Below are 15,177 nucleotides of genomic sequence, written 5' to 3' on the forward strand. Positions count from 1 at the left end.
TTAGGTTAGATACAAGAAAACAAAAATGGTTTTGGTTTGCAAAAACATCACACTAGGTAATTATGAGATTTGCATCTTTTGTAACATCTAGATAGCATTCTATAGTGCTTGGAAGAATGGAATTGTTTGCAGAGTATTCCACAGTGAAGTGTGGCTGCCTGGGGTTATTGGAATTCACATGTGCCAGCGTCTCACGTGTGGTTTATCCTTTCAGACACACGTTCCTCCCGTCTGGTTCTATGAAGATCACTGAGACACGCATTTCTGATAGTGGCATGTATCTTTGTGTTGCAACAAATATTGCTGGAAACGTGACGCAGGCTGTTAAACTAAGTGTCCATGGTGAGTCTTAAAGTCCTAAGATAACTTGAGGATGAGACACAGAAAAACCCATATCCCAGTTCGTTTGATCATTAACCTGCAGGTTGTATGGAGAGTGATTAAGAAATATTTTCTAAAATACGAGACTCATCATTTTCTTTCATTTACTCCAGAATGTTTATCTACTATCCATAAATGACCTCCCTCTTTTTCCTTTTTGCAAATGAACTGCATTAAATATTTGGTTCTCCATTTTTCTAGATGTCCATGGTCACTTAAGACTTTGTTGATATAAAGCAGAAAATGTGTTTAAACTGGGAGAAGCTAGCTGGATTCTCAAGGAAGAATTTAATAGTTTTTAAGTGGTCATTTCAATATTTAAAGAGCCCTGCAACTGAAAATGTTCTGCTTCCTGTGACTCTGTCTACTTCCCAAGTCTCTCTTCTGCACAGTATCACAGACCAGTCATTTGATGATTCAGCACACTGCGTGCACACACTATGCCAGGCACAGTATAGATTCCAGGTGTTCAGATGTCAGAAAAAAATTGTCTCAGGCAGCAGTAACTTGATTTTGCTCTCAGATCAGTGTGCTATAGTAGTGCCCTGTTGACCTTGGCATTTAACATCAGGTGACAAGCTGTCTTTTACTAGCTGTAGGGCATGAGGCATTATTACCTAACTGTTCCTCTCTTTAGTTCTTCTCTCATAAAATGATGATAGTAATACTATCAAACTTAAAAGGTTGTTTTGAGTGACAATTTTAGAAAGTGTTCGTTAAATATTTAAAAGGACAGATGAATAGGACTTTCTAGGGAATGAATGGTACATAAATTGTAATTAGATCATTGAGACTCAGCTGATTCCACATAATGCATGTACGTGGAAACCAAGAATTTTTTTCTCCAGTGTTTTGATAGACTACCCCATTTAAATTTGTAAAGGTAGATGGATAAAGAGAAATGGTAAAGGTTCTGTGTGATTTTCTTCTTCAAAATTGAGAAAGTGCTATTCGAGAGTTTTTCTTTGTTTTTCAACAAAGAGAACAAAAACTGAGCATATGGACAGAAATGCTTTCTGTTTTACTTTCTTATGTTATAGAAATTATCATCTACTTTGCCATGGAGGGTTTAAAACCTCAAATTATTTATACATTAAAGGAAACTTAACACTTTTAAATGCTTACCATTCCTAAGTCTGGCATTAAGAATTTTGTGTTTATTATTTCCTACAATTCTTGTATTGTACTGTTATTTTGCCTGGATTATTAAAAAAAAAAAGGCCTCGATTAGTTTGTTGACTTACCCTAGATAACACACCTAGTAAGTCATCCAAATCTTGAATGACTCCTCTTTTTCAGCTACATCTTGCTAAGAGGCTCTCATTTAGGGTTAGAAAAGGAAAGGATTTTTAAAGAGTTGGATTATTAACTCTCAATTATTGTTTCCAGTTTCTCCAAAGATACAGAATGGTCCTAAACACATGAAGGTCCAAGTTGGTCAAAGGGTGGATATTCCATGTAATGCTCAAGGGTCACCTCTTCCTGTGATCACCTGGTTTAAAGGTGGTAGTACCGTGCTGGTTGATGGTGTGCAGCACATTAACAATCCCGATGGAATGTTAAGCATCAACCAAGCTGTACCCTCAGACGCCGGCACATATACATGTGTTGCTACCAACATTGCAGGCAGTGATGAAGCAGAGATAATCCTACATGTCCAAGGTAATTTGGGGGCACAGGACAATATATGTGTGTTGGGGTTGGAGAATAAAGGAAAATTCTGAGTCTATACAGAATGTATATTCTTGAATAGTCTGTGATCACTTTAGGATGATTTCCATATAACTTTGACTCTGAAAGGAGAATCTTTCTAGAAGGAAATGTAACATACTTACTAAACCTGCATCAAATGTTACTATTGAAAATGAAGTTGCTGTAGATGACATATGTAATGAAAATATTTCTAGATAATGTCCTGTTATTATCTAGTTACTCCTTAGTTTGGAAGAAATTGTGGGCAGAGTTAAAATAGGATTTCACCTCCCCTTGTCAGGATGAACTCTAAACCAGTACCCAGAAAACTGATGTCTACTGCTTTCCTATTAATGTTGGTCTTATTTTGAAGTTTTAAATATTCAATTTATTCTTTCAAGCAATAAACATTTATTGAACTTCTGCCAGGAGTTTGTCATGTTCTAGGCAGTGGTGAAACGGTAGAGATAAAGGCAAAATCCTAGCTTTTATGAGCCATTCTAGTGTAAATAGACAAGGAAGCAAGCAAATGAAGAAACAAGAACTGCAAATAAAAAAAAATGCAGCATGCAGAATAGGATGGTATTGTGAATTGTCAGGTGGTACTTCTCTTACCAAGTGATATTTACAGTGAGATTTTATTAACTAGATGGAACCAGCCATGTGGGAATTAGGGAAAGAGCGTTCCTATCACATTGTATTCCAGTGTAAAGACAAAAGGAAAAGATAAGCCAGGATAGTACTTAGCACAGTTACATAATACTTAGTACATGGCACACTGCAATTATTTTTGAATGGGTGACTAGGACAACTAATGGAGAACATGTCCAATTCATTCATTCAGTCAGTCATTGATTCATTCAACAAATGGTATTGAATGCTAATGCTTATAGTCTAATAAAAAAGGTAGATGTTTATATAATATCTTCACATATCTCCTAAGTATTGAATTGCAAACTGGCCAGTGCCATCATGAAATGCTAGAAGAAGCTCTATGAGCTATTAATGGGAAGACAAATCAGATAAGGCTTCCTGGGGAGTGGGTAGAAATGGGGAGGCAGCCTTCTGGAAGAAGGTAAAAAGAACCTTCCATGTGGACATAGATGTAAGGAGGAGAATGTGTGAAATTTTAGAAAGACTGGGATCAAGTCTCCATCAAGGCCAGAGGGCTGCATTCCAGGCTGAGTACTAAGTAGCTTGAGAGGAAGCTGAGGGCAAAGTCATGTGTCGGCTCATCTTTTACCTAGGAACCCAGATGGGTGAGCGTAAGCTTAATTCTAGATGCTGAGAAAAGACTTTGAGGGGTTGTAACTGGGAAAGTTGTGTACCTGACTTGGAATTTTAAAAGATCATTATTTTGTAGGAAAACAGTTTGGATAGTAAATGTAAGGGAAAATGGCTATAACAGACACTTGCAGTAGTTCAGTCAAAAGATGGTGGTATTTGGACTGAGGTAAAAAAGGCAGTGGTCTAAAAAATTAAAGAGGAAAGGAACTCCTCAGGCACAATGAGACATGGGCTGTGGGGAGTGAAAAAGATGGGTGTCTCAAGAATAACTGCAGAATTTCTTCATGAAAGCAATGAGAAGATGTGGAGACTGTTTAGAAAGAGAGGAGAGGATGTACTGGTTGGCACATTGGAGAAAGAGCAGGTCTGAAATATCCTACAGACAAAATGAGTACTAGTAATGATTATCATTAGAAAAGCCAACAATGAAATTTGTGTTATTAGGAGAGTCTTCTGGGGGCCATGTAGAATTCGGAGTCTATACATAATGTATGGACTCGGGTTTGAAGGGCTTGAAGTAAGCAGGATCTCAAGCATACAAAAGAATATACAGATAGGTGAACATATGTGGTACCCTGTGATTGAATAGATGTGGAAGTCAGGAGTAAGGGAGAAAGACAGAAAAATGACTGTAATACCTTAACTGAGGGAATAAGAGAATCATCCCAGGATCGTGAGAAGCATGAAATCGTGCATTTTCTTTGGGAAACTCCAAAGTTTTAGATCCCTGGATCACATCTAGGTAGAAAGACCTGTCAGCTGGGAATATGAATGGTATTTAAAAGAAGAATCAAGAAATAAAGCAACCATCAATACAGGTGGTCGATGATGCCTTGAGAGTTTGAAATTGCCCAAGGAAAACTGTGGTAACCCATTCCTTTTTCCACCAGAACCACCTACAATGGAAGATCTAGAGCCTCCCTTTAACATTCCATTCCAAGAAAGACTGGCCAATCAACGCATTGCATTCCCATGTCCTGCAAAAGGTATCTAATACTCGGAGATATAGTGTACATTTCATCTTGATAATGCTTCTCCCTTATTGTTTGTTAATTTAACAAATATTACTTAAGAAGTCTGATTGAGGCCCATAAAGGGATGAGTGGGACGAAAGGAAATGATTATAGGTCCTTTTTTCCTCAAAAACCAGGACAGATGCCTGGAGTCCATCTGTTTTATCTTCCTTTTCTCATCAGTCAACATTTTATGATAAGCACAATTAAAGAGGTCAATCTTTTGCTTTATTTTTTTCATAAATTCAACTTTCATAGTCACTTTTATAAGACTTTAACTCAATTTGAGTCTAGCCCCAGTGACACTTTCTGTGTATGTCTCCCATTTTTTGTGTGTGTACATTTATACAGGATTAAGTTCATCTTTTAAGGGTTTATTACCTTTAATATAAGATTATTAACAATATTATATTGAATCATATTGATTTTATTGGATGTGTTTTAATTTTATAAGAATTAAATAAATTTTGAAGTGTTCAGGAGAGTGCCTGCACCTTGTTAAATAAATACATTCTTAATACAGAATCGCATTGGTTTCCAATATTCCTTTTTGCTCTATTACACATTCTAATATAGTTTTGTCATTTTTACCCACAAGCACATCACTTCCATTCACTCTGTTGGTCATAAATAAGTCTACGAAAAGCAATTTTGCTCACTGCTTTCTCAGCCTTCTTTTTAAGAATTGAGCTACTCTTTAACAGATGATATCTCCAGAAGATTCATATGGATAGTAGAACTTCCTCCCACCTACAGTATTAGACCTAAAGTGAATTATAAAACACCATTTCTGTGTATCCTTTATGCTGTCTGTTTGCTTTGGCAATCTTCATGTCACATATTTTTGCTGTGTCTCATTTCACTCTGAAATTCTCCCCATAGCAAGTCAATATGATCACTACAGTACCCCCAACACTGGTCACTGTGAACTCGCCAAGAAAATGCTTTGCTTACTATCATCTGAGTGTTTTGATAAAAATAGCTTTCATCAAATTTTACACTAGGAACCACAGACCTGTCAAGGCTGATCAGCTACAGGAACCACCATAATCTCTTCGAGTATCCATGCCAGGAGAAATACCTTGAAAGTAACATAGGACCTAATGGCATAAATTATAGTCATAACAAAAGGTGTCATTCTTGATATATTTAATAATCATTTCTAACTTTTGTTAAAAAAAAAAATTCTTTTGAAGGGACTCCTAAACCGACCATCAAATGGTTACGTAATGGTAGAGAGCTGACTGGCAAAGAGCCTGGTGTTTCCATCTTGGAGGATGGCACATTGTTGGTTATCGCTTCAGTTACACCATATGACAATGGAGAATACATCTGTGTGGCAGTCAATGAAGCCGGAACCACAGAAAGAAAATACACCCTCAAAGTTCATGGTAAATATGGATAACAATATTAATTTAAGATCATATAAATAAGTCTGTGGCCATTTTCATTTGTTGTATGTTTGAATTATTTCTTCAATGTAGTATTATTTAGCATTGATGTGAACGGATGTGTCGTCAAACAAAAAACTGGTGATCTGATTGCAATCTTTATTTGATTTAAAATTTCACATAATTCTTTATTGTGACTTTTCATCATTTGAAATTCAAATGGAAGAAAAAGACACATAGTAAAATTCTTTGGGCCCTGAGCTGAGCCATCCACTTAGCCTCTCCAGAGGTAAAGAAAAGTTACCAGTTTTGTGTGTTTGACTTCTTGGAGACATTTTAATCATTACATAAGGAAATATGAATATATAATATTTTATCTTTTTACTTATAAAAAGAACACACAGGGGCTGGGGTTATGGCTCAGTGGTAGAGCACTTGCCTCGAACGTGCGAGACCCTGGGTTAGATCCTCAGGACCACATAAAAAAATAAGTGAAATAAAGGTGTTGTGTCCAACTACAACTAAAAAATACTAATTTTTAAAAGTACACACATAGAAAATTATAACCGTTATTCTGTACCTAGTATATCTAAACAATCTATCTTTGCAATTATGAAATATTCATAACTCTTATGTATGGCACCCCACAGTGTGGATACACAATGATTTGTTTAACCTTTCTCTGTAAAGATGAGTATTGAAGTTGTCACCAGTTGTTTCCTATTAGTAGTAACCCTTCCAGTAAAAATTTTATATAGATGCCACATTGCATGAGTGAAAAGGTTTGTATATTTTCAAATTTGATGAATATTGGCTTTCATACATACTGAGCAATATTCACTCCCATCAGTAGTAAGGTTCATGTAACCTAAGTTAAAACTCTTGCATTTTCAGTGTTATTTGAAATATATAGGTTCTTCCTTAAATTTATCCTGAATTTCATCCTGAATTCAAAAACCTGAAATAATAAATCAAAATTTTCAATTAAAGTTTACACTTATAAATATATTAATCAAAACTTTCATTTTATAAGAAACAAATGCTTAATTCTGACGAGCTTTTCTAGCCATCAACCATCTCAAAATTTACCTTCTAAAGAACTTTATAATATAGGTATAATATAATAAAATGACACTTATTATAAAAATCTGCTATGACTCCTCTCTTCTTGCAGTTCCTCCATTAATTAAAGACAGAGAACACTTAATAAACGTGTCAGTGTTGGTAAACCAGCTGACCAGTCTCCTTTGTGAAGTGGAAGGTACTCCATCACCCATCATTACATGGTATAAAGATGATGTCCAGGTAAATAGAGGCATCCAAATGTGTGTGATTTCTTGTCTCTCTGCCTGAAATAAATGATTCAGATGTGGATTTACTAATAGTAATATTAACATTTTACTTCAGTTGCTAATTATACATTTCTATTAGAATTGGAAATAGTACTGACCATTTTGGCCCTTAAAGGTGACGGAAAGCAGCACTGTTCAGATCGTGAACAATGGGAAGATGCTAAAGCTCTTCAAAGCCACTGCAGAAGATGCAGGACAATATTCCTGCAAAGCGATTAATGTTGCAGGCACTTCTCAGAAGTACTTCAATATTGATGTACTAGGTAAGGAAAACATTTCTTGAAATATCATGATCCAGGTGCACTTTTGACATTGTGTGGAGCTGACTATATAACAAAGTAAAGAGAGAAAAAAAATGAATTGATAGAAGAAATCCCATTTGTTTCATTTGATCATTATTTTTGTCTTTAATTTTAACTGGTACTATATGATACAGAAAGTTGTATTAGTTAGAATACAGAGATACCTTTGAGTCATATACCCCAAAGTATCACATACACCCAAAGGGTACTAGCTTGTCCAAAATAGGAAATTATTACTTTTACCAATTTCTCCAGGTAGATGAGCAGGAAATGCTTGCTTGGGAACTAATTATAGAGAAGTAGTGATTTGTGTAAGTAGCTATGTGACAGAGTGTGACATATGTTCTCATTCTGAGAATGTCTGTGGAAGCTGCTAGGTGGCCCTTGAACTGAAGAAGGTGGCAAATCCATTTTCTCTGCATTCTAATTGTTCTTGCAACTCAATCATTCCTGCCTGTAATTCAGGGAAGAGAAATCTGAGAGCAGGGAAAGAATGTTGAGATTAGAAAAAGAATTTTGAGAGTGGGTAGCCACTGTTATAAATTAGGATATAAAATATTTTAATGGCAATCATAAATTTTATAATTATAGTTTCTAAAATTATATTTCATATTTAAAATTCACTTGGTGGTAAAATTATTTTCTCCTTTTCCCATGTTTTGCTCATCAAAATGGACATAGAATTTGAGTCTCTAGTAGAAGTGAGATCTAGAAATGATTCTGCTTTAAAAGCACTCATAAAACGTTAGTATTCATAAACTGCACTTGAAAATGATTCCTCTCCTTAGTTGCTTCAAAGCCTGAAGCACATTGCATTTTCCCTCCAGGTTACCATCCTTATATGTAAGGATAGGCTATATAAACAGATTAAGTAACTCTTATCACTGTTCACACTGGCATTATTTCTCTCCGTGTTCATTTCCACCCTTGACTTTGAATTCCATCTGGGTGCTGACTCCCAAACTTTTACTTTCAGCTCAGGTTTCTCTCCATTTAAGGATAGCTGCCCAGACTTCTCCATGGTATCTTGACCTGAACTTCTTAGTTATATATCATTGAATGCCTTAGTGGTTTATCAAACAGAAAGTTCCCGGTGAACCTCTGTTCTGGTCGTCTTCAGGGTCCCCTCATGGTGACCTGCACATCCCATCCATGCATCTACTTGCCTCTTCCAGAACCTTGGACTCATCCTTCATACTATCCTCTCCCCAACTCATGAAATCTTCCTGTGTCTTGTCATGTCTGCTTCCTAATTCTATATTATCTGTTGGCTTACCATTCCACTGTGACAACATAATTCATTTATAAGGTTAATTAATGTAATAAATAGCCCCCTAACTGCTTCCCTGCATCCACTCTTTACCACCCTAATCCATTCTTCACTCAGCAGCCAGTGTGGTTTGAAAACACACGTCTGATCACACCACACTCTTTCCCTACTGAAACCCTTGTAGTGGCTGGTCACTTTCTGTATATGAACACCACCTTAGCATAGTGCACAGGGGAGGATTGGGTAGTGAGAGAAATATACAGGAGCTCTTTAATAGGTTTCATCATTCCAAGAATAAAAACTAGCATTTTTTTCATGCTATATCTCATACCTAGAGTCCTTTAAAAGAGACAAAGGTAGACATGACCATATGACATGTAGAACTTAAAAATTAGATTGATATATTGATTATGCCATTCATTATCTAAAATACTTAGCAATAGCATATTATATGAGTGTCATGGTTCACATTCTGAGCTCCTCCTTCACATAAATTTAATATTCCCTTAAATAAACCCTATACCATTATGATTCTTATAATTGTCCTTTAGCAGATATTTCATGAATATACTCCTATATTTGAATTTAACAGTTGGGTACACAGGTGTAATGAGAAAAGGGATTGAGATCTTGTTGAAATACTGTAGAAATCATTGATTATCTGCTTCGTTTCCCCAGTTCTTTGTGCTAAATCATAGATTTTCATGATAAAATGTCTTTGTTCAAGTTCCACCCACCATAATAGGTGCCAGTTCCCCAAATGAAGTCTCAGTTGTCCTCAACCACAACACCACCATTGAATGCCAGGTCAGAGGCACTCCCTTTCCTGTTATCCACTGGTTCAAAGATGGCAAGTGAGTATCTTTTTTCTACTTGTTGCAGGGTTTTGTTGCAAGGGTCCAATGGATAGAAAACACCTTAAATGTGTGTGGATTTTTTCCCTCTTAATTACTTTCTCATATGGAATATTATTAAATGAGTATGAAGAAAAACCAGTGTTGCTCAAAAAAAACAATCTTAAAGTCTTGTAATATCTTTTATTCTTATACAGCTCTTTATAAATGTTGGGACTTTCTTTTAGAAACATAGAGGAACTTAAGTTTATTGTACACTAAACATCCTCTGTCTGAAGACTAACAGTGAAAAATGCAAGATTCAAATGCAGAGATACTTTTTTTCCTTTGCATGGGATTGAGTTATTAAATAGGAAGAAGTTCTTATGAGAGCAAGACTGATACCTAAGCTTGTTCTATATCTGAGTCAAAAGGAACCAGAGAAAACCAATCACATTTCCCAGACTGCATGTCTCCAGGGCTTTGCCTGGACTGAAATGATCCATGTTGGTCTGGAAGGTTATTTCGCACAATGTGGTTGTAGTTTATGGATTATTACACTGAGAGCATTATTGTACCAAAGCTCAGTATCAAAAAGTTAAGATTTACACTACCTGAAATAAAGGATTGTATTCATATTTTCTATAAATCAGCAAGAAAGACAAACAGCAACATAGAGAAACGTATGGGGGCAATTAAATATGTAGTTAGGCAGTAATCCTGTTGAAAGATTCTCACCCTTAATAATCTGATGAATATAAATATAATTTTGTTTTTCACAAGTCATTATTGACACAAAAAAGGCTTTATGCTAATCGCCCTCTCTAGCATTAGCATAAAGTATTCTGATGACAGAATGTTGATTAGTACCTTGAAAGGTAGTTTGTTGATATCTATTAAAATTGCAATGGTAATGTGCTGTGAGGGAGTAATTATACCTTCAGTACCCAGGAGAGGAAAACAGTCATTCATGTCCACAGGAAGGCTCTTTGAATAATATTCATTCAACACTGTGATGGCAGAAAGTGAAAACTGACTAAAGCCCAACATTCGGGGAACAGGTTGATAACTCATGGCAGAGTCAATGTTATGAAACACTGGACTTTTCAGTATCTCCATAACAAATGTGATACAGTGAAAAAGAACAAAAGCATAATACCATGTATGCATTTAAACTTCAGATTTCTTTGGAAATATATTTAGGTATGAAAATGTTTCAAAAAACATGTGGAAGAAAAATAAGTGGTAAGACATTAGAAAGAAGACTCACATTGGGGTGATAGTGCAAAAAAAGAATTTTTCTCATATGATACTTACATTATTTTGTTTAAATTTTATATTATATAATTAGCAATAAAACTGTCATAAATTTAAGTAATATACTATCAAGATGATGGCAGAACTATTGGCAAGGCAAACTAAAAAATAATAATAAACATAAAGAACAAATAAGAATGTGTGAATGAATGAAATAAATAAAAACTCTATTTGAATTCTAATAATATTATCCAAAAAAAATCTAAATTTGAAATGGGAAAGCTTTTTATCTCAAAGTGATAATTATCTAACTGCCTTTAGTAAAGTGGTTTAATCATTTCATTCTTCTGTGTAGGAATACTAATCACATTATTGTATTTTTACAGTCAACTTTGATTTACATTTTTAACCTTGAACTATTTAATGATTTTCATTGTCATTAATAAGGGAAAGAAGACTGGGAAAATAAAATAGACCCATGGAATAAAGTTATATTTTTTCTAGGCCATTGTTTTTGGGAGATCCCAATGTTGAACTTTTAGACAGAGGACAAATTTTACGGGTGAAGAATGCACGAAGAAGTGACAAGGGACGCTACCAGTGTGTTGTGTCTAATGCAGCTGGCAAGCAAGCCAAGGATATAAAGCTGAATATCTATAGTAAGTGTGGCTTTTCTCATGATTTTGTGATCATCAACCTTCATTGTAAACTGGTAAACAGGTTTATGCTACCGTTCACTGCTCCTCTTTCCCATATGGGATACTTGGGAATGCTCCCTCCTTTTAGAGAAGAGCCTGTCTTCATGTATCTCAGGCTGGAATGTCACATCCATTTTTAATGCATTTTATCATTAAGTGTGGGTTTATTCAAGTGGTTCAGTGATTTTTATGTGCGCTCACTCATGAGGTTGAGAATTTCCTCTCTGGCTGGGATATACGTAGATCAGAGGCCTGTTTCCTTGAAGGGGTAGGAAAACTTCAAAAGTTGTAGGGCTGTATGAAATGCAGTGAAGCTGGCAGTATGCAAATAATTAAATTGTTTTATTTTCAGTTTTATTTGGCCTTCATCCTGACCACCTGGTAATATTTTAAAAGCCATATGTTTGTGCTACTGTTTTCTCCCAGCCATGTCTCCACCAGAAATAGCTCTCATTTTCACTAAAATTTTCAACACCTTTTGAGAAAGGTGACTGTCGGTCATTTCGGTGCTTATGAAGACCAATAGTGCTTTTCGGAGGTCACCTCACTGTTCTGTCTTTTCCCTTTCCATAGTGTATGACACGTAGGCGTGGTTTAGGTTTTTTTCAGGATGTCACCTCCTCACCGGATCTTCCCAATCCAGAGCAGTCACCTAATGGCTCTCTATTACATTGTATTCCTTCATTCTCTTTACTGACCTTACTGTTGGGAAGTTGCTTAATAATGAATTTGTTTACTTATTAGCTCCAAGGAAGCCAAATGTTATCAAAACATGCCTTTGTTTTGCATGCTCCCTATTTTCATGTCTAGTATACAAATTATCTCAAGCAGTATTGGCTAAATGCAAGAATGGTCTAGTAGCCCAGTGTCCAGTGTGGTAGTCGCTAGCCATAGGTGGCTATTCAGTGACTAGTCCAAATTGAAATGTGCTGTAAGTGTATGATTTGCGCCAGATGTCAGAGACCTCATATGAAAAAAAAAAAGATATCTCCTTAATCATTCTGCATTGATTATGTACTGAAATCATATTTTAGATACATTGGACAAAGTAAAATATTTTATTAAAATTATTTAAATTAATTTCCTTAGTTTCCTCTTCTACTTTTAATGTGGCTGTTTTTCTGTTGGCTTGCACTTGCTGAATAGTTAATAAGGACTTGGGCCTCTGAGACAGACAGACTTATGGTTAGATCCAGTGTCTGCAATTTACTAGTTTTGTTGCTTGAGATAAATTTCCTCAGCCCTTCAGTTTCCTTGGCCATATAATGAGGATAATAATAGTGCATACATAGTAGTGTTATTGTGAGGATAAAATACTAGATACCTTATACATGGATTACTGGGCTCATAGTAAGAGCTCAATATATATTATTCAATTATTTTGTTAATTTGGTGATTGCATTGTCTTAAAACATGTATCGTCTAGCTTGGTTTCTATATGTTTTAACTGCATTCCTAATCTCCCTTTTTAAATGCTAGTGTCTTTATGTAAAGTTTGAATAGCTCTCTTGAAATAAACTATTTTAAGTTCAGGTTTTTAAATAATTTATAAATAGAAACTTATGGAAGAAATCAGTCATGAAAAGACGACTATATCTCAAAAAAAAAAAAGTGTGGGGGTGGGTCACATGAAAGCATATCTATACAAACGTCCAAATTATTGCTGCATAAGACCGAGACGTCTAAAGAACAGGTCCAGTCTTTTCCAAGCCATTGAGTAGTCTTCTCTACACTGTTGTGATGTCCCCAACATCTGTGCTGAATGCACTCTAGTGATTCAGTAAGACTCCTGTTTCTATGGGGCTTGGGTTCTTTATTTCAGATGCTCTTGTTCAGTCTGTGTGATGCCCTCAGGCGCCCAGAAAGGGCTTCTTGGATTGTCTGAGATGAAAGGCATTGTTTTCTTGTGAAGTTTGGAGTTTTAATTTCAGGAAATATTGCCATTTCTTTTCTAGCAAGCTCTCTTGCACCTCCAAGTGGGTAACCTTAAGTTTATTTCGTCTGTGTAAATACCTTTATTCTAGAAATGAGGGGGGAAAATGAAACAGAGGTCGTGTTTTGGCTAACTGAGGAATAAGTATGTAGATTTCAGATTGTGTGTATGCTTCACACTAAAATTATTCATTCATTTTCCTTATTTATGCTCTGGTATGAAGATAAGCAGATGGGTTAGTGCAACCTTCCAGGTAGAAATAAACATGTTTGAAGAAGGAAAGAAGATAAGAGGAAAAATAAGAGATGGAGGAGAAAACATAAAAAGGGGATAAAGTTGTAGAAAACGAAAGAACTTAAAAAGCTTTTAATAGCTAATGAGGAGGCTGTGCAAATTAACAACTTGTAGTTCAAGGCAAGGCTTCTTAACCTGAGGTCCATGAATAGGTTTCAGAGATTTGAGAGCTTCCCTAAATTGTTTAAAAGTCTTTGAGTGTATACGTGGGCCCGTTATTATGCAGTGTATTCATAACCTTTATCTGTACCATACTCCCTCAAATAAAAGTACAGTTCTCTGGCAAATATAAGTTTTAATGAAACAGGAAGTGAAATATTTATTTGGCAATTTAAGCAGTGGGTGGTATGTTGTTCTAGTAATCATTGCAAAGGTTCTGAGTATATTTTTCTCAATTTCATAAACATAAACTATTAAAATAGATACTATTTGGTATAAATGAATTTCATTTTAAAAACATTCAGGAAATATAGGGATTTGTCTGAATCTGTGTTCTTTTCCTTCTTGTTTTGGTTCTGCGAATTGAATCCAGGGGTGCTTTGTGACTGAGATACATCCCCAGTTCTTTCTATTTTGTGACAGGGTTTTAAAAAGTTGCTGAGAGTCTCACTAAGGTGCTGAGGCTGACCTTGAACTTAAGGTCCTCCTGCTTCAGTCCCTGGGAGATTCTGGTATTACAGTCATGCACTGTTGCACCTGGCTGAACCTATGTTGATTTCCTTACTGTATCATCCAACTAATTAGGCTATGCAGCTGCTTTAGGCAATTTCCACCAAAAATTTAACATGGATTTATAGATTAGCATAGGACATAAATAGTCTCAAACAGTTTAAAGCCTGAATAAAATGCACTTTCTTAGCATTTCCAAATGTTATTAATTTTTTGTAGCAGAATTTGGCAAATCTTTTTTAAAAGAGCAAGGTCGTAAATATTTTAGGTTCAACAGACCATGAGACAAAATCAAGGATAATCTACAGATAACTTGTATAATAAGACAAACAAATTTCTACAAAATTGTTTATTGAAAAAATTCCATCTTATTGATATTTTTTAAAATTATGCATTTTAATACAGCTCTACCCAAGGGAGGAATGGAATTATTTTTGTGTGTGAGGGGTTAACATTTCACTTAGTTGGAATTCATCTTTTAATGGAATCTGTAATGAAATTTTATCTATTTTATCTTTGAAAATATCTTATCACACAGATAGGTACTGCCTAATACTGATATCAATTCACAAGCATATGATTTTAATTGAGCATATTCATTGCTTGGAAGACATTATAGAATTCTATTATATTCATGTTTGACTTTCCATGTGTCATTATACAACCAGTTGGTCCATTCCATTTGAAGATTGGATTCAAAAATTGATGAATTTTGAACATGGAAACTTTTTTTTTGCATTTGCATCAAACCTTTCAAAAACAGTGGTTTGAGCTCAGAAAATACAATGACTGTAAATCTGTAGGG

The 15,177-nt window shown here is 35.4% G+C and overlaps 1 protein-coding gene across 2 annotated transcripts in view; it reads left to right on the forward strand.

Annotated features, from left to right (window-relative positions):
* Hmcn1 (hemicentin 1) overlaps positions 1-15,177 on the forward strand; it is a 376,766-nt gene that overhangs the window by 206,551 nt on the left and 155,038 nt on the right. For both annotated transcript variants that reach the window (XM_040277215.2, XM_078022483.1), the window contains 8 exons: positions 215-342; positions 1,771-2,043; positions 4,251-4,346; positions 5,570-5,764; positions 6,939-7,069; positions 7,232-7,379; positions 9,416-9,542; positions 11,283-11,437. In XM_040277215.2, the coding sequence (XP_040133149.2) occupies positions 215-342; positions 1,771-2,043; positions 4,251-4,346; positions 5,570-5,764; positions 6,939-7,069; positions 7,232-7,379; positions 9,416-9,542; positions 11,283-11,437 (1,253 nt within the window). The remainder of the gene's footprint in view (positions 1-214; positions 343-1,770; positions 2,044-4,250; positions 4,347-5,569; positions 5,765-6,938; positions 7,070-7,231; positions 7,380-9,415; positions 9,543-11,282; positions 11,438-15,177) is intronic.

This window comes from Ictidomys tridecemlineatus, chromosome 10 (assembly GCF_052094955.1).
Source record: "Ictidomys tridecemlineatus isolate mIctTri1 chromosome 10, mIctTri1.hap1, whole genome shotgun sequence".
In the NCBI taxonomy this organism is placed as follows: Eukaryota; Metazoa; Chordata; class Mammalia; order Rodentia; family Sciuridae; genus Ictidomys; species Ictidomys tridecemlineatus.